General features: G+C 45.1%; 1 protein-coding gene across 1 annotated transcript in view; it reads left to right on the plus strand.

The window, feature by feature from the left end:
* Positions 1-18,459, plus strand: part of LOC122942121 (glutathione S-transferase P 1-like) — an 85,936-nt gene extending 67,477 nt beyond the window's left edge. Inside the window, exons 3-6 of the mRNA XM_044299616.1 lie at positions 16,690-16,777; positions 17,074-17,177; positions 17,254-17,361; positions 18,104-18,459. Of these exons, the coding sequence (XP_044155551.1) occupies positions 16,690-16,777; positions 17,074-17,177; positions 17,254-17,361; positions 18,104-18,292 (489 nt within the window). The 3' untranslated portion in view covers positions 18,293-18,459. The remainder of the gene's footprint in view (positions 1-16,689; positions 16,778-17,073; positions 17,178-17,253; positions 17,362-18,103) is intronic.
* The last annotated feature ends 438 nt before the right edge of the window (positions 18,460-18,897 follow it).

Raw genomic sequence — 18,897 nt, forward strand, 5'->3', positions numbered from 1 at the left:
TAGGCCTAGCACACAGGCAGAGGAGAGGTTCATTCAACTTTGGGTAGCATCGCAATATAATGGTAAAATGAAAATAAAAATAGGATTGAATGAGGAAGTGCCCTGGAGTCCAATAATATATGGTTATGGGGAGGTAGTTAATGTCTAATCTGGACAAGGGACGGACAGGTCCTGTGGGATCCATGCCTGGTTCATTTTTATGAACGTCAGCTTGTCCACATTGGCTGTAGACAGGCGGCTGCGTTTGTCTGTAATGACGCCCCCTGCCGTGCTGAATACACGTTCAGACAAAACGCTGGCTGCCGGGCAGGCCAGCACCTCCAAGGCATAAAAGGCTAGCTCTGGCCACGTGGACAATTTAGAGACCCAGAAGTTGAATGGGGCCGAACCATCAGTCAGTACGTGGAGGGGTGTGCACACGTACTGTTCCACCATGTTAGTGAAATGTTGCCTCCTGCTAACACGTTGCGTATCAGGTGGTGGTGCAGTTAGCTGTGGCGTGTTGACAAAAGTTTTCCACATCTCTGCCATGCTAACCCTGCCCTCAGAGGAGCTGGCCGTGACACAGCTGCCTTGGCGACCTCTTGCTCCTCCTCTGCCTTGGCCTTGGGCTTCCACTTGTTCCCCTGTGACATTTGGGAATGCTCTCAGTAGCGCGTCTACCAACGTGCGCTTGTACTCGCGCATCTTCCTATCACGCTCCAGTGCAGGAAGTAAGGTGGGCACATTGTCTTTGTAGCGTGGATCCAGCAGGGTGGCAACCCAGTAGTCCGCACAGGTTAAAATGTGGGCAACTCTGCTGTCGTTGCGCAGGCACTGCAGCATGTAGTCGCTCATGTGTGCCAGGCTGCCCAGGGGTAAGGACAAGCTGTCCTCTGTGGGAGGCGTATCGTCATCGTCCTGCCTTTCCCCCCAGCCACGCACCAGTGATGGACCCGAGCTGCGTTGGGTGCCACCCCGCTGTGACCATGCTTCATCCTCATCCTCCTCCACCTCCTCCTCATCCTCGTCCTCCTCGTCCTCCAGTAGTGGGCCCTGGCTGGCCACATTTGTACCTGGCCTCTGCTGTTGCAAAAAACCTCCCTCTGAGTCACTTCGAAGAGACTGGCCTGAAAGTGCTAAAAATGACCCCTCTTCCTCATCCTCCTCCTCCTCCTCCTGGGCCACCTCCTGTTCCATCATCGCCCTAAGTGTTTTCTCAAGGAGACATAGAAGTGGTATTGTAACGCTGATAACGGTGTCATCGCCACTGGCCATGTTGGTGGAGTACTCGAAACAGCGCAACAGGGCACACAGGTCTCGCATGGAGGCCCAGTCATTGGTGGTGAAGTGGTGCTGTTCTGTAGTGCGACTGACCCGTGCGTGCTGCAGCTGAAACTCCACTATGGCCTGCTGCTGCTCGCACAGTCTGTCCAGCATGTGCAAGGTGGAGTTCCACCTGGTGGGCACGTCGCATATGAGGCGGTGAGCGGGAAGGCCGAAGTTACGCTGTAGCGCAGACAGGCGAGCAGCGGCAGGATGTGAACGCCGGAAGCGCGAACAGACGGCCCGCACTTTATGCAGCAGCTCTGACATGTCGGGGTAGTTGTGAATGAACTTCTGCACCACCAAATTCAGCACATGCGCCAAGCAAGGGATGTGCGTCAAATTGGCTAGTCCCAGAGCTGCAACGAGATTTCGCCCATTATCACACACCACCAGGCCGGGCTTGAGGCTCACCGGCAGCAACCACTCGTCGGTCTGTTGTTCAATACCCCGCCACAACTCCTGTGCGGTGTGGGGCCTGTCCCCCAAACATATGAGTTTCAGAATGGCCTGCTGACGTTTACCCCGGGCTGTGCTGAAGTTGGTGGTGAAGGTGTGTGGCTGACTGGATGAGCAGGTGGAAGAAGAGGAGGAGGAAGCCGAGAAGGAGGAGGTGGCAACAGGAGGCAAAGAATGTTGCCCTGCGATCCTTGGCGGCGGCAGGACGTGCGCCAAACAGCTCTCCGCCTGGGGCCCAGCTGCCACTACATTTACCCAGTGTGCAGTTAGGGAGATATAGCGTCCCTGGCCGTGCTTACTGGTCCACGTATCTGTGGTTAGGTGGACCTTGCTACAGATGGCGTTGCGCAGTGCACACTTGATTTTATCGGATACTTGGTTGTGCAGGGAAGGCACGGCTCTCTTGGAGAAGTAGTGCCGGCTGGGAACAACATACTGTGGGACAGCAAGCGACATGAGCTGTTTGAAGCTGTCTGTGTCCACCAGCCTAAATGACAGCATTTCATAGGCCAGTAGTTTAGAAATGCTGGCATTCAGGGCCAGGGATCGAGGGTGGCTAGGTGGGAATTTACGCTTTCTATCAAATGTTTGTGAGATGGAGAGCTGAACGCTGGCGTGTGACATGGTTGAGACGCTTGGTGACGGAGGTGGTGGTGGTGGTGTTGGTGGTACATCCCCTGTTTGCTGGGCGGCAGGTGCCAACGTTCCTCCAGAGGCGGAGGAAGAGGCCGAGGCGGCAGCAGCAGAATAGGCCGAGGCGGCAGCAGCAGAAGAGGTAGCAGGGGGAGCCTGAGTGACTTCCTTGGTTTTAAGGTGTTTACTCCACTGCAGTTCATGCTTTGCATGCAGGTGCCTGGTCATGCAGGTTGTGCTCAGGTTCAGAACGTTAATGCCTCGCTTCAGGCTCTGATGGCACAGCGTGCAAACCACTCGGGTCTTGTCGTCAGCACATTGTTTGAAGAAGTGCCATGCCAGGGAACTCCTTGAAGCTGCCTTTGGGGTGCTCGGTCCCAGATGGCGGCGGTCAGTAGCAGGCGGAGTCTCTTGGCGGCGGGTGTTCTGCTTTTGCCCACTGCTCCCTCTTTTGCTACGCTGTTGGCTCGGTCTCACCACTGCCTCTTCCTCCGAACTGTGAAAGTCAGTGGCACGACCTTCATTCCATGTGGGGTCTAGGACCTCATCGTCCCCTGCATCGTCTTCCACCCAGTCTTGATCCCTGACCTCCTGTTCAGTCTGCACACTGCAGAAAGACGCAGCAGTTGGCACCTGTGTTTCGTCATCATCAGAGACATGCTGAGGTGGTATTCCCATGTCCTCATCATCAGGAAACATAAGTGGTTGTGCGTCAGTGCATTCTATGTCTTTCACCGCTGGGGAAGGGCTAGGTGGATGCCCTTGGGAAACCCTGCCAGCGGAGTCTTCAAACAGCATAAGAGACTGCTGCATAACTTGAGGCTGAGACAGTTTCCCTGGTATGCATGGGGGTGATGTGACAGACTGATGGGGTTGGTTTTCAGGCGCCATCTGTGCGCTTTCTGCAGAAGACTGGGTGGGAGATAATGTGAACGTGCTGGATCCACTGTCGGCCACCCAATTGACTAATGCCTGTACCTGCTCAGGCCTTACCATCCTTAGAACGGCATTGGGCCCCACCATATATCGCTGTAAATTCTGGCGGCTACTGGGACCTGAGGTAGTTGGTACACTAGGACGTGTGGATGTGGCAGAACGGCCACGTCCTCTCCCAGCACCAGAGGGTCCACTAACACCACCACGACCATGTCCACGTCCGCGTCCCTTACTAGATGTTTTTCTCATTGTTATGGTTCACCACAACAACAAATATATTATTTGGCCCAATGTATTGTATTCAAATTCAGCGGGATATAAATTTGAGGCCTAGTATTTAGGCGCTGGGTGACCGGTATGGATTTAGTGACAGAATTAGACTTGGAAATGCACAGAAGCGTGTGTGTGAAGTTATTCTGAATGACCCTATGTGCACCTTCAATATTATATACCCTTTTAGGGATAGATTTCAAATAGCTCTGATATAGCAGAAACCACTAAATTATGAAATTGCTAAATTGGGAATTGTACTTCAACCCAGAACAAAAAATGTGCTTTGACGGACACTAAATATCTTGCCCAGCAACAACAGTACAGCGGTGGGTAACGAGAGATTTAGAGGGATTTAAATTTGAGGCCTAGTATTTAGGCGCTGGGTCACCGGTATGGATTTAGTGACAGAATTAGACTTGGAAATGCACAGAAGCGTGTGTGTGAAGTTATTCTGAATGACCCTATGTGCACCTTCAATATTATATACCCTTTTAGGGATAGATTTCAAATAGCTCTGATATAGCAGAAACCACTAAATTATGAAATTGCTAAATTGGGAATTGTACTTCAACCCAGAACAAAAAATGTGCTTTGACGGACACTAAATATCTTGCCCAGCAACAACAGTACAGCGGTGGGTAACGAGAGATTTAGAGGGATTTAAATTTGAGGCCTAGTATTTAGGCGCTGGGTCACCGGTATGGATTTAGTGACAGAATTAGACTTGGAAATGCACAGAAGCGTGTGTGTGAAGTTATTCTGAATGACCCTATGTGCACCTTCAATATTATATACCCTTTTAGGGATAGATTTCAAATAGCTCTGATATAGCAGAAACCACTAAATTATGAAATTGCTAAATTGGGAATTGTACTTCAACCCAGAACAAAAAATGTGCTTTGACGGACACTAAATATCTTGCCCAGCAACAACAGTACAGCGGTGGGTAACGAGAGATTTAGAGGGATTTAAATTTGAGGCCTAGTATTTAGGCGCTGGGTCACCGGTATGGATTTAGTGACAGAATTAGACTTGGAAATGCACAGAAGCGTGTGTGTGAAGTTATTCTGAATGACCCTATGTGCACCTTCAATATTATATACCCTTTTAGGGATAGATTTCAAATAGCTCTGATATAGCAGAAACCACTAAATTATGAAATTGCTAAATTGGGAATTGTACTTCAACCCAGAACAAAAAATGTGCTTTGACGGACACTAAATATCTTGCCCAGCAACAACAGTACAGCGGTGGGTAACGAGAGATTTAGAGGGATTTAAATTTGAGGCCTAGTATTTAGGCGCTGGGTCACCGGTATGGATTTAGTGACAGAATTAGACTTGGAAATGCACAGAAGCGTGTGTGTGAAGTTATTCTGAATGACCCTATGTGCACCTTCAATATTATATACCCTTTTAGGGATAGATTTCAAATAGCTCTGATATAGCAGAAACCACTAAATTATGAAATTGCTAAATGGGGAATTGTACTTCAACCCAGAACAAAAAAAGTGCTTTGACGGACACTAAATATCTTGCCCAGCAACAACAGTACACCGGTGGGTAACGAGAGATTTAGAGGGAATTAAATTTGAGGCCTAGTATTTAGGCGCTGGGTCACCGGTATGGATTTAGTGACAGAATTAGACTTGGAAATACACAGTAGCGGGTGTGTGTGAAGTTATTCTGAATGACCCTATGTGCACCTTCAATATTATATACCCTTTTAGGGATAGATTTCAAATAGCTCTGATATAGCAGAAACCACTAAATTATGAAATTGCTAAATTGGGAATTGTACTTCAACCCAGAACAAAAAATGTGCTTTGACGGACACTAAATATCTTGCCCAGCAACAACAGTACAGCGGTGGGTAACGAGAGATTTAGAGGGAATTAAATTTGAGGCCTAGTATTTAGGCGCTGGGTCACCGGTATGGATTTAGTGACAGAATTAGACTTGGAAATACACAGTAGCGGGTGTGTGTGAAGTTATTCTGAATGACCCTATGTGCACCTTCAATATTATATACCCTTTTTGGGATAGATTTCAAATAGCTCTGATATAGCAGGAACCACTAAATTATGAAATTGCTAAATTGGGAATTGTACTTCAACCCAGAACAAAAAATGTGCTTTGACGGGCACTAAATAACTTTCCCAGCTACAACAGGACAACGGTAACGAGAGATTTAGAGGGATTTAAATTTGAGGCCTAGTATTTAGGCGCTGGGTGACAGGTATGGGTTTAGTGACAGAATTAGACTTGGAAATACACAGTAGCGGGTGTGTGTGAAGTTATTCTGAATGACCCTATGTGCACCTTCAATATTATATACCCTTTTTGGGATAGATTTCAAATAGCTCTGATATAGCAGAAACCACTAAATTATGAAATTGCTAAATTGGGAATTGTACTTCAACCCAGAACAAAAAATGTGCTTTGACGGACACTAAATATCTTGCCCAGCAACAACAGTACAGCGGTGGGTAACGAGAGATTTAGAGGGAATTAAATTTGAGGCCTAGTATTTAGGCGCTGGGTCACCGGTATGGATTTAGTGACAGAATTAGACTTGGAAATACACAGTAGCGGGTGTGTGTGAAGTTACTCTGAATGACCCTATGTGCACCTTCAATATTATATACCCTTTTTGGGATAGATTTCAAAGAGCTCTGATATAGCAGGAACCACTAAATTATGAAATTGCTAAATTGAGAATTGTATTTCAACCCAGAACAAGAAATGTGCTTGAACGGACACTAAATAACTCGCCCAGCTACAGCACTAGGGACAGATTTAGCTGGATATAAATTTGAGGCCTAGTATTTAGGCGCTGGGTGACCGGTATGGATTTAGTGACAGAATTAGACTGGGATATGGCCAAAAAATGAACAGACTATTGCTGGTTAAATGCACTTGGTGTGACAGCTTCACCCTGATGTAGGCTTTAGCCAAATAACAACCACACCATTGAGGGTTAAATGCACTTGGTGACAGGCGCAGCTTGCCCCTGATTTTGTATATGGCCAAAAAATGAACAGACTATTGCTGGTTAAATGCACTTGGTGTGACAGCTTCACCCTGATGTAGGCTTTAGCCAAATAACAACCACACCATTGAGGGTTAAATGCACTTGGTGACAGGCGCAGCTTGCCCCTGATTTTGTATATGGCCAAAAAATGAACAGACTATTGCTGGTTAAATGCACTTGGTGTGACAGCTTCACCCTGATGTAGGCTTTAGCCAAAAAACAACCACACCATTGAGGGTTAAATGCACTTGGTGACAGGCGCAGCTTGCCCCTGATTTTGTATATGGCCAAAAAATGAACAGACTATTGCTGGTTAAATGCACTTGGTGTGACAGCTTCACCCTGATGTAGGCTTTAGCCAAAAAACAACCACACCATTGAGGGTTAAATGCACTTGGTCGCAGCTTGTGCTGGCGCACCACAAGACACAAAATGGCCGCCGATCACCCCAGAAAAATGAGACTGACAAACGGTCTGTGCAGCCTAAAAACAGTGAGCAATTGAGGATCAGCAGCTCAATGATCCACAGCTGCAGATCGATCAGTTAATCAAGTCCTTTGGAGGAGTTAATCTGCCTAATCTCGCCCTACTGTCGCAGCCGCAACCTCTCCCTACGCTAATCAGAGCAGAGTGACGGGCGGCGCTATGTGACTCCAGCTTAAATAGAGGCTGGGTCACATGGTGCTCTGGCCAATCACAGCCATGCCAATAGTAGGCATGGCTGTGATGGCCTCTTGGGGCAAGTAGTATGACGCTTGTTGATTGGCTGCTTTGCAGCCTTTCAAAAAGCGCCAAGAAAGCGTCACAAAAGCGCCAAGAAAGCGACGAACACCGAACCCGAACCCGGACTTTTACGAAAATGTCCGGGTTCGGGTCCGTGTCACGGACACCCCAAAATTCGGTACGAACCCGAACTATACAGTTCGAGTTCGCTCATCCCTAGTTATAAGGGAAAAAAATAGCATTCTGAATACAGAATGCATAGTATAATAGTGCATGGCACACAGTATAAAAAAGTTAACTCGCCTTCTCCTCTTGATCGCGTAGTTCCCAGTCTCTTTACTTTAATGATGAGCTGTGGGCTGAATGACCTGTGGTGACATCAGATCACATGCTCAATCACCGTGGTGATGGAGCATGTGATCTGACATCACCACAGGTCCTTTAGCCCACAGCTCCTCATTAAAGAAGTAAAGAGACCGGGAACTACGCGATCAAGAGGAGGTGAGTTAACTTTATTTTGTTTTGGGGAGGGGGGGGCTGAAATAAAAAAAATACACATCGTGGGTATAGCTGCATGTGAAACCACCTGTACTATTAAAATATAAATATTCAGTATGGCAAACGGACAGATGGAGTAAATCACAATGACACATTTAGCTTTCTCCTCCCACAAAAAAATTCAATAAAGTGCAGATTTCTCCATACAGAGAACTGCAAAAACTGCACAGATCACTTATTGAGTTATTCAGGGTGCACAGGCAAATGCACTAGATGATGCGCAAGAGTTTTCTTTTTTTCTTTACAGCTGCGGCAGGGTGATGTCCACACCAAGAAGAATAGCAGATGAGGGAAGGGGCAGGGCTCTCTAAGAATGGGTGCGGCCGGGCTCCAAGAACAATAAGTTCTGCCCCTTGGACTCTTTTACAAGCTCATTACCATATTTATGAAATCGTTTTTTGAGGGGCACAAATACATTTAGATTGCCTATACAGTTCTGGTTAGAATGTCCTCAAGAAGACCTACAGCGCCATATGAGCAGTTGTATACGCTCACTAGTGGTGACAGAATGCCTTTGAGTCAGATGAGGAGACTGCTCATGTGTGCTCCTAGAGTTCATGGTTGACAAGGATGTCACCATAACAGCTAGTGGCAACCAGGAGTCTACTGTAACTACAGGTGGCATGAGTGACAAGTCTGCAGACTTGATGTGTGATGACTATGCTGGAAGGGTGTACAGAACCAGTAATGGACCAGGGGGTGACCTCCTTGGAGGTGAAGTGACTGTGTGCAGCAGGGGTTAATGCTGAGCAGAGCATGGATTGTTGTATGGGGAGTCTAACCCAGCCTTGCATGAGGTGTCATGCTGAACCCTATGAACCTGCAAGTATCCTGAGTACTGACACCTCAGACTGCTGAGGAAAGAACTAGTGTTGTGGAAAATTGATCATCCTGGTGTGACTAACCCAAGGAGAGGCGCCCAAATTCCTGGATGGGGCAAGTCAGTGAGGTGTGCGCAATGGATGTGGCTGCAGTCGGTAATGAACTGCCTAGCAATGAGCCAGAGATATCTAAGAAAAATTTCCTGCAAGTGTCAGGAGTACCTTGGGAGTAGAATACTGCCATGCAGGATGTTCATGGTAAAGGTGTGTGCGGTAGAAACATTGCCCCCTACAGGTGGTGATTAAGGTAGAAGCGGAGACCCCTGAAGCTCTCACTCATTCCCAGGTGGTGAGGGAAGCCCCAGAAGGGGATGAAAAGACTTGTCCTCTGGATGCAGATACGGTACATGCCCCAGCAATGTAAACCAGGTTACATATGGTTACTACAATTATGTGGTTATGGAGTGATGTAAGGCTGAAAATATTACTCGCATCAATTGTGTGCAAAAAAATTCTTGATGCAAATTTTTTGCATGAAGGATTTATTTGGCGCATAAGTGACTTGCTTGCTATTACTCACCGCTCCGTGGTCTGCAGCCGGCTCGCACCACGCTGCACTGTGTCCTGACGTGCACACAGTCGGCATGTAGTGTACAAAATACATGTACCTGTGACAGATAAAAAAAATAATAATGAAAAACAATAAGTTCTGAGTAAGTTCTTGTCTGAACAAGTGGGGTGTATCATAAAGAGCCACGTATTGGCTGTAAATTCTGTAAACTGCAGGATCGGGGCGATATTGTAGCTTATGCTGTTACCCTTGCTGTGCCACAGAAAAAATGGATTGAACTGGAAAGTCTGCAAAGAAACATTTAATTTCACTTTCAATTTTCTCTAATTCCTTTTGGCTCAACTAAAAGGTTAACTACATTTTTTTTAAACTCCTTTTTTAATAATTTGAGGCGTATAGTTTCAAAAATGGAAATTTTCTTGAAAATTTGGTTAAATTGCTTCTAAAATGCAAAGCTTTCGACTGTCCTAAAATTATATTGACATTCATAAAATACCATCTGTCTTAAAAGCAGAAATTCAAAATGGCAACATATCAACTCAAATTTACCACCAACATGAAGTACAGTACATGTGTCACAAACTTCAGAATGGCTTGTATAAGTGACACGTCTGAGTTGCAAAAATAAGCTGTCGGGTAGGGGAAGATTGGCTGGCTGTGTCTTGAACTGGTTAAAAAATGATCTTAACCACTTCCAGACCAGGCCTAATTTAGCAAATCTGACGTGTCACTTTGTGGTAATAACTTTGGAACACTTGCGTATCCAGGACATTCTGAGACTTTCTCCTGACACATTGTATCTTATGTTAATGGTAAATTTGAGTCAATGTTTTTTAGCTTTATATATAAAAATAGAGAGAGAGAGAGAGAGAGAGAGAGAGATATTTTTTTTTAAATATTTTCTCTCTTTTACAAAAATCTAAATTTGACTCTCTGCCTTAAGACAGTGATGCCTTTAATAAAATATTCATTAACATTCCCCATAGGTCTACTTTTATGTTGGCATCATTTTGGTAATGTAAGTTTATTCTTTTAGGACATTAAAAGGTTTAGAATTTTAGAAGCTTTATTTAATTTTTATTTTAGGAAAATTTCCAAGATAACTTAAGTTTCAGTTCTGAAGTCACTTTGTGGGGCTTACATAATAGAAACAACCCATAAATGACCCCATTTTTAGAAACTACACCCCTCAAACTATTCAAAACTGGCTTTAGAAATGTTGTTAACCCTTTAGGTATTCCATTGGAATTAAAGCAAAATAGATTATGCAGATTTTTTTTTTTCCATTCAAATATTTATTTGTTTTAAAAACCTTGCTATGTTCCAGAATTTTAACAGAGATGAGCGAATTTACTTTTTTAAAATTCGTTCACACTTTGTTAAAAGGTGAATTGCGTTATGGATTCTGTTACTACAGACCATAGTGCATTTCTATGATGCAATGCCTTTAGTTATTCATTCCATCATAAAAAAAGTCTATGGGCTCCAGATGGCGACCGAAATGGTCGCAAATGCGACCTAGAATTGCTAAATGGCGACAAGACTTTGTAGTCCTGTCGCCATTTGCGCCTAGACCCTCCGCTGCTCTGCTGCTTTCACAAACTGACATGGCACACGCTGCTGTCAGTGCGTGCTATGTTCTTCTCAACAGCACAGGAGAGAAGGAGGCAGTCCCTCCCCCCCCACCCGGCACCCCACCGCTATTAACCCCTCGGGTGCGGCACCGAACATCCCCCCACACCATTACACCACCACCACCAGCCTGCACAGTGGTAACAAGGCATGATGGATGCATGTTCTCATTCTGTTTACGCCAAATTCGGACTCTACTATTTGAATGTCTCAACAGAAAGCGACACTCATCAGACCAGGCAACATTTTTCCAGAAAAAAAACAGTCCAATTTTGGTGAGCTTGTGCAAATTGTAGCCTCTTTTTCCTATTTGTAGTGGAGATGAGTGGTACCCGGTGGGGTCTTCTGCTGTTGTAGCCCATCCGCCTCAAGGTTATGCGTGTTGTGGCTTCACAAATGCTTTGCTGCATACCTCAGTTGTAACGAGTGGTTATTTCAGTCAACGTTGCTCTTCTATCAGTTTGAATCAGTCAGCCCATTCTCCTCTGACCTCTAGCATCAACAAGGCATTTTCACCCACAGGACTGCCGCATACTGGATGTTTTTCCCTTTTCACACCATTCTTTGTAAACCCTAGAAATGGTTGTGCGTGAAAATCCCAGTAACTGAGCAGATTGGGAAATACTCAGACCGGCCCGTCTGTTACCAACAACCATGACATGCTCAAAATTGCTTAAATCACCTTTCTTTCCCGTTCTGACATTCAGTTTGGAGTTCAGGAGATTGTCTTGACCAGGACCACAACCCTACATGCATTGAAGCAACTGCCATGTGATTGGTTGACTAGATGATCGCATTAATGAGAAATAGAACAGGTGTTCCTAATAATTCTTTAGGTGAGTGTATATAAACAATAAAATTGCACTTTTTTGGGCGTGGCAATATGTAAACTATTAAAATATTAAAAAATATCTCCTATGGCGTTCACCGCATAACAGGGAAAAAAGAACTTGACATTTTTTTTGTCACCTTATCCTGACAAATTAGGTTGGGACTGTTCTGGTCCAGACGTTCCATAAAATGTGGAATGCACACAGCTTTTTTTTTTTTCCATGTGGTATTGAGTATCGCAATACTTTTTTATGGTATTGAAATAGTCAAAATTTTAGTATCGTGACAACCCTAGGTAAGACATGTGTGGTGGTTGGTTTTTATTTTTTTTCAAATGCATATCTTAAATTTGGCAACTAAAAATTTCAGGTTAGGAGCCAATGGCTCCTTGGGTATTTTATTTGTCTGGGGCTGCAAAACAGAATCGGGATCCGTTTTGCAGCCCATAAACTTCTATTATGACGGAATGAATAACAGAATGCCTCTAGTCTAAAGGCATTCCGTTATGCATTCTGTCATAGAATTTTAGAAGTTGAAATTCGCTCATCTCTAGTTAACAAAACAAACCTAAATATTTATTGGGGCTCATTCACATGGCTGTTCTGTGCATTGGGATCGCAATTTGCGGTCCCCAATGCACGGGCAACCTCCATATAGCAGTCAGGATGAATCCAGACCCATTTAACTTGAATGGGTCTGCATCCGTCCGTTCTGCAAAAATATAGAGCAAGTTCTATCTTTTTGTGGTACGGAACCGAACCCCACGAAAGCACTCCGTAGTGATCCCGTTCCACATCTCCGGATTTGCAGACCCATTGAAGTGAATAGGTTTACATCCGTAATGCGGAATGCACACGGAACGGTGCCCATGTATTGCAGATCCGCAATACGGGGACGGAGGGGTAATGGTTGTGTGAACAAGCCCTTACCCTGATTCTGTAGTTTTCAGAAACGCCACATATGTGGTCACATAACAATGTTTGAGCACACGACAGGGCAAGAAAATGGTGCTTTAGGCCCAAACTTTTTCACAAAAGATAACAGAAGAATAACCCCCCCCCCACGATTTGCTACCCTCTTTCTCCTGAATACAGTAACACCCCAACTGTGGTCGTAAACTGTCATTTGGGGATATGCCAGGGCTCAGAAGGGAGGGAGCGGCATCTAGATTTTCTAACATGGAATTTTCCCCTTCGCCTATGACGGCACCCATGGAGAGACCGCCTCCTACTCCCCAGGACAGGACATGGGATCCAGAAACGGCTTTAAAGGGTTTCTGTCACCTGAAAAATGGGTATTAGGCTGGGTTCACACTTGAGCGTTGCGCAAACGCGCGTTTTACGCGCGTTTTTGACGCGCATTTTTATGCGCGTTTTTGTAATAGTAAACGCGCGTTTGACGCGCGTTTGTGTGATTCACTACAGTGTCCTATGGCCACAAACGCCCCAAAAGTCGCTCATGTACTTTTTGGAGCGTCGGGCGTTTTACAGCGCGATTGTACGCGCTGTAAAACGCCCAAGTGTGAACCATTCCCATAGGGAATCATTGGTTTCTCCTTGTTGAGCGTTTTACAGCGCGTAGGAACGCGCTGTAAAACGCTCAGGTGTGAACCCAGCCTCAAGCTGATTGACATTAGAGATGTGCTAATGTCAGCTGAACAGAACTATACATGCCTATATTGGTGCCATCTCACTGCCTGAAGCCTTTATTGAGAAAAATGACTTCTATAATATGCTAACTAGCCTGTAGGAGCAGGGTGGGGGGCGTTGCAACTGCTCCTAGAGGCTCCATTTGCCCACCTCTTTTCACGTCCTTCTCTTGATGGCCAGGGTTAGCGCTGCTCTCCACCCGCTGGCTGTGTCTACTAAGAAAATCTTGTGCCTGCGCCATCCCGTTCAGTATTCGGTGCAGTGAGAGTATGCTCGGAGGCTGCTGGCTTCCTTACTGCGCCTGAGCTGAGAACGTCCTTCCCTCACCGCAGGCGTGAGATTTTCTTAGTAGACACGGCCAGTGGGAGCAGAACAGCGCTGCCCTTTCCCTGTCAATCAAGCGAAGGATGTGACAAGACGTGGGCAAACGGCCTCTAGGAGCAGATGCAACACCCCCCAAACCGCCCCCCCCCCTTTCCTAGATGCTAATTAGCATATTATAAAAAATCTCAATGGCTTCAGGCAGTGAGATGGCACTAATATAGTTATGTTCAGCTGGCATTAGCGACGTGCTAATGTCAGCCAGCATAATACCCATTTTTCAGGTGACAAACCTTAAAACGAGGACCACCCTCTCCACCTCCAGTTCTGTTTCCTGTCCTAAGGATTCATCACTGCAGTTTCTAAGTTATCCCCAGTTTGCAGAAATGGGATCCCTCCTTAGGATTCAAACTTAGTTCTTTCAACCCTGACGTCAGATCCTTTTGCGCCATTAGACATTTCCCCTAAGATGCTCTCCCTAAAGCTGGCTTTTCTCCTAGCGATCACCTCTGCTAGAAGAGTTAGGCCTCTTTCTCACGGGCGTCCTGGATTTGCTCCAGATGCGTTGCGTTTGTATTGCGGAAACACCGCATGAGTTTACAGTTTTGACTGCGTTCCGATTGTGTTTTTTTTTTTTTTTGTGCGATGCGTTTTGCACATGCGTGAGAAAAAAACTGAATGTGGTACCCAGACTTCCTCACTGAAGTTCAGGTTTGGGTTGGGTGTTGTATTAATTTTATTATTTTTTCCCTTAACTATGTTCTAAGGGAAAATAATAGTTCAATACAGAATTCTTACTAAAATGTGGATTGAGGGGTTAATTTTTATTTGCAGGTCCTGAAAGAAGCAAGAAGACTTTGCCGGCTGCGTGATCAATTGGATGAGGAGAGTTCATTTTTATTTTTTAACCCCCTCAATCCACATTTTGGTAAGCATTCTGTATTAAGAATGCCATTCTCCCTTTATAACCATGTTGTAAGGGAAAATAATGGTGTATACACTTTAATGGGGTCCGGGTTGCTTTCATCCCTATAGTCTCCTAGCAACAATGTGTAAAAATCGCACCGCATCAGCACTTGTTATTTTCATGCAGACCCATTCATTTCTATGGGGCCTGCGTTGCGTGAAAAACGCAGAATATAGAGCATGCTCGCACAAGTGATGAGTGAATATCACCGCTCACCTGAACTGCCACATTTAATTGAATGGGGGTGCAATGAGTTTACCTTGGGCATAGGGTGTACCCCTAGCTACAAAGGTCAATTTGTACATGGGTAAAGTTGCATTGTGTTCAGTGGGATAAGGAGGGACTCTTTGGAGGCTTCCAATTTAGCAGGATGGACTTCCTAGCATAGAATAGTAGTAACCTATAAAGGATTTTAGTGTATTTGGTAGGAATGTCGTTGACAAGGTCCAGTAGACTAACTGCTGGGAGACCCAGTCTGGAATTGAGATCTGTGCACGTCTTCCCAAAAGTCTGCAATAACTGGACATTCCCAAATCGTGTGCCTTAGCGTTCCCTTGCCAATGCCACATCTGGTACAGATATCAGAGTTTGTATATTCGAGCAAATATACTGTGTATCCACTTGGCCTGAATCGGCTGATCCTGCGCACAAATCGCCGATCTCCATGTAGAGGCCAATTCCCTCTCCTGCTGGAGCTCTAATTTCGTGATGTCCTCTTTCCATTTGGCAAAAGCTTTGCCAGGCGAGTAGAACGTATAGACTAAGGTTGATACGATATTAGTGTCCCATAGAAGGCAGAGACCGTTTTACTATGTTCTACTCGCCTGGCAATTTTCTGTCTCCCCATATTCTAGCCGCAAAGGACGCACATACAGTCCTGATCAAAAGTTTAAGACCACTTGAAAAATGGCAAAAAATTATATTTAGAATGGCTGGATCTTAACAAGGTTCCAAGTAGAGCTTCAACATGCAACAATTGGGTGAGGTATTTAATCCCCCTCTGCAGCTAGAACTCATTCTGAGAAGCCAATTCTGGGAGTTAAGGGTTTCTCCATAGGGGCAAAACTGGGGACCATACCGCGTTTTGTCCCCTCTCGCCACCACAAACAGGTTCCATGCGTTGATCACCCCCACCATAAGGGAGGTAAGGTGTTCGCCATGGCCTCAGTGCAGGGCTGATTGATCTATGGAAGACCCATCAGCTCCTGCACTCCCCTGGCAGTCACATTGCCACCGGGCCTGGACAGGACTCGTAGGGGCATTTTGTATACAGTGATCTAGAAGGCAGGGACATACAGGAATGGTCCTTACCTTCTCTGGGGGGTCCTGCTGTCACCCCCCCCCCCCCCCCCCCCCCTGCTCGGCAGCTGCCATGTCTGAAAGGACATTCCAGACCGTGGTTAATTGAGTAATTTTATGTAAATGTTAATGTATTATGTCCTCAGTCTAAGGCCCTTATTTATCACCACTAGAACACCCTGCTTATTAGGTTTGGTCATCAATTCTCACCTCTCCTGTGTTCCTTCCTGTCCTTATACTATAAACCAGGAGAAGGGAGACAGCTGTTGTGAAACTAACTCCCAGCATGCATGCTTCCTCTACTCTTCTCAGAACTTGTAGAAATGATTGGAGCGTGCTGGGAGTTGTAGTTTCACAACAGCTGGTATTCTGAAGGTTCCTATCCCCTGCCCTAGATGCTCCACTTCCAGTACTTGATCCATTCAGTACCTGTGTATCATTTTATTTTTTCCTACTTTCATCCCTATTGATTGTATGCATGGAAGGAGCGTTTTCATCACTATGTGGCTGTGGGGACCTGACCAATACTCTTTACGCTCAGTTTGTTTTTGTTTATTTAAATTTTTTTTTGTCATCTGCACCAATCAGATCCCAACGATGCCAGGAATTTTGCTGTAGTTAACACATTCAGTGCTGTCAAACTGTCTTAAAGTTCCTTGTCTTATTTTCTCCTTGTAGGTGTATGGCCAACTTCCAGGATTTAAAGATGGAGACTTCACTCTGTATCAGTCCAATGCCATTTTGCGCCTTCTTGCCAGGAATCATGGTATTACAACTTAAAGGGGTTATACAAAGTCTAAGATATGCCCTCCCCCCCCCCCCCATGCCTGGGCCCCTCATATAGATTATACTTTCCCACCTCCCCTGCGCAGCTCCTGATCCCAGCACGGCTGCTGCTACATCTCCAGGTGACTCTAGGGAGGCTTGTCCCAATCATGGCCTGCTATTGGCTGGTTTGCGCCCCCCAACTCGGGTGTCGGAGCCTCTTTTGTTTTTTTATGTATTGAGCTTGTGGATCCCTCTGCATATATTTACTCATTCTGAACTATGATTGGGTTGTAGATCTGTATGGGAAAAATCCTCATGAGGCAAGCCTCATAGACATGGTTAATGATGGAGTGGAAGATCTTCGGCTGAAGTATTTGAAGATGATCTATCAGAACTATGTGAGTGACACCCAGAAGTCTGACAGAGAAATGTCTTCCTCTTCAGAAGATTCATGTGATTTCCTTTTTTGTTTAGGAGAATGGAAAAGATGATTATGTTAAGGCTCTGCCCACTGACCTTGGTCACTTTGAACGTCTGCTTGCCTCTAATAATGAGGGGAAGGGGTTTGTGGTAGGAGCTCATGTGAGTATTGATTTGCTCTAGTTTTACTAGGACTATTTATTGACAGGCCATTGATCAGAAATTTGATTTAAAAAAAAAAACTCCATGCAGTCCTATTCTGTGTTTGGAGAATATATAGATTACTGTATTTATTTTCTTGTGCATATATTTCCATACATTTAAAGATTTTTATTTAAAAAAAGGGCTGTTAGAGAGCCTGCAAGCCTCCACATAGGAATACTCGCGTTCATAAAGATCTAAAGGCTGTGCACGCCTTCACAACCACCTTTGATGCTCCAGTACTTGAGCAGCAAGTAAGGGACACATGGAAAACTGACAGCAGGATGATTGTTTGTAGTCTGTTACCATGGAAACACACTGACATGTACCTTGGATTATAAACAACTTTGTAGAAATCCATAGTACAAGTGAGGAGGAGAAATTTTGCCATATGTTAGTGATAGAGAAATGCCTCCTCCACTTATAGGGCCATTTCCTTCTCCCAATTGTTTAATAGTCCAGTTGACAGTAAATCTGCTCAGTACTTGTATTATGTTCTCCATGCTGGTTCCCCTCTTAATAGACCTTTCTGCAAGCTGACAGGGAATTTAGGGTGACTTGAACAATTAAGAAATGCAGGGATGTGGGGGGGCCTGTACCCTTCTGAAATGAACAGAGAAACTGGTTGGGCCGGAGTACCCCGTAAGTCGTTGACTCCTAAAGTTGTGATGTATAACTGCATTATTTCCCTATTGCTTTGTAGATTTCCTTTGCCGATTACAACCTGGTGGATCTTCTGCACAACCATCTTGTTCTGGCACCAGACTGCCTTTCAGGCTTCCCACTCCTCTGTGCCTATGTCAAACGCATTAGTAGCCATCCCAAGCTTGAAGCATATCTCTCCAGTGATGCCCACAAGAAGAGACCAATCAATGGAAATGGCAAGCAGTGAGCATTGAGGAAAGTGGAAAAGGTTATGAATCCAGACTACAATAAAACCGTAAAGTCAGAATCTAGTAATGTACGTAGATGTGCCTACTGCCAGTCTCTCACTCATGTTGCCTAAATAATTTTATTGGCACCTCCTGATAGTTTTACCATCCATGTAACTGTAGGTTGTTACTAGATATAAGCTGTGAATAGTTATTACTGGTTTCTCCTGGATTGTTGGAAAATAAAATATTTTGAAGGTTAGTGGTATGTTTGTGTGGTTTTTTTTTTTTTCTTCCCTGAATGGATCTAGATGGGGTGTCAAACTCATTTTTACCATGGGCCATATCTGCAGTATGGTTGCCTACAATGGGTTGTAAGAATGTGTTAGTATTCAGCTACAGGGTGATCTTGGTAGCGTGATAACGGGCACGCCCAAGTATTGCAGTGTCGCAGTACTCCTGTAGAAGTTAATGGGGCCACAACACAACTCACACGTTTGCTACATCTGCAAACCCAGAATTGCAAATCTAACCTTTTCTTTCTTTCCCCGATTCTGGGGTTATGGGATGGGAGTTTGATGTGCTGATTGATATTTTCTTTTGTGTTGAAGCTGGTTTTCACACT

The sequence above is a fragment of the Bufo gargarizans genome, chromosome 6, assembly GCF_014858855.1.
Source record: "Bufo gargarizans isolate SCDJY-AF-19 chromosome 6, ASM1485885v1, whole genome shotgun sequence".
NCBI lineage: Eukaryota > Metazoa > Chordata > Amphibia > Anura > Bufonidae > Bufo > Bufo gargarizans.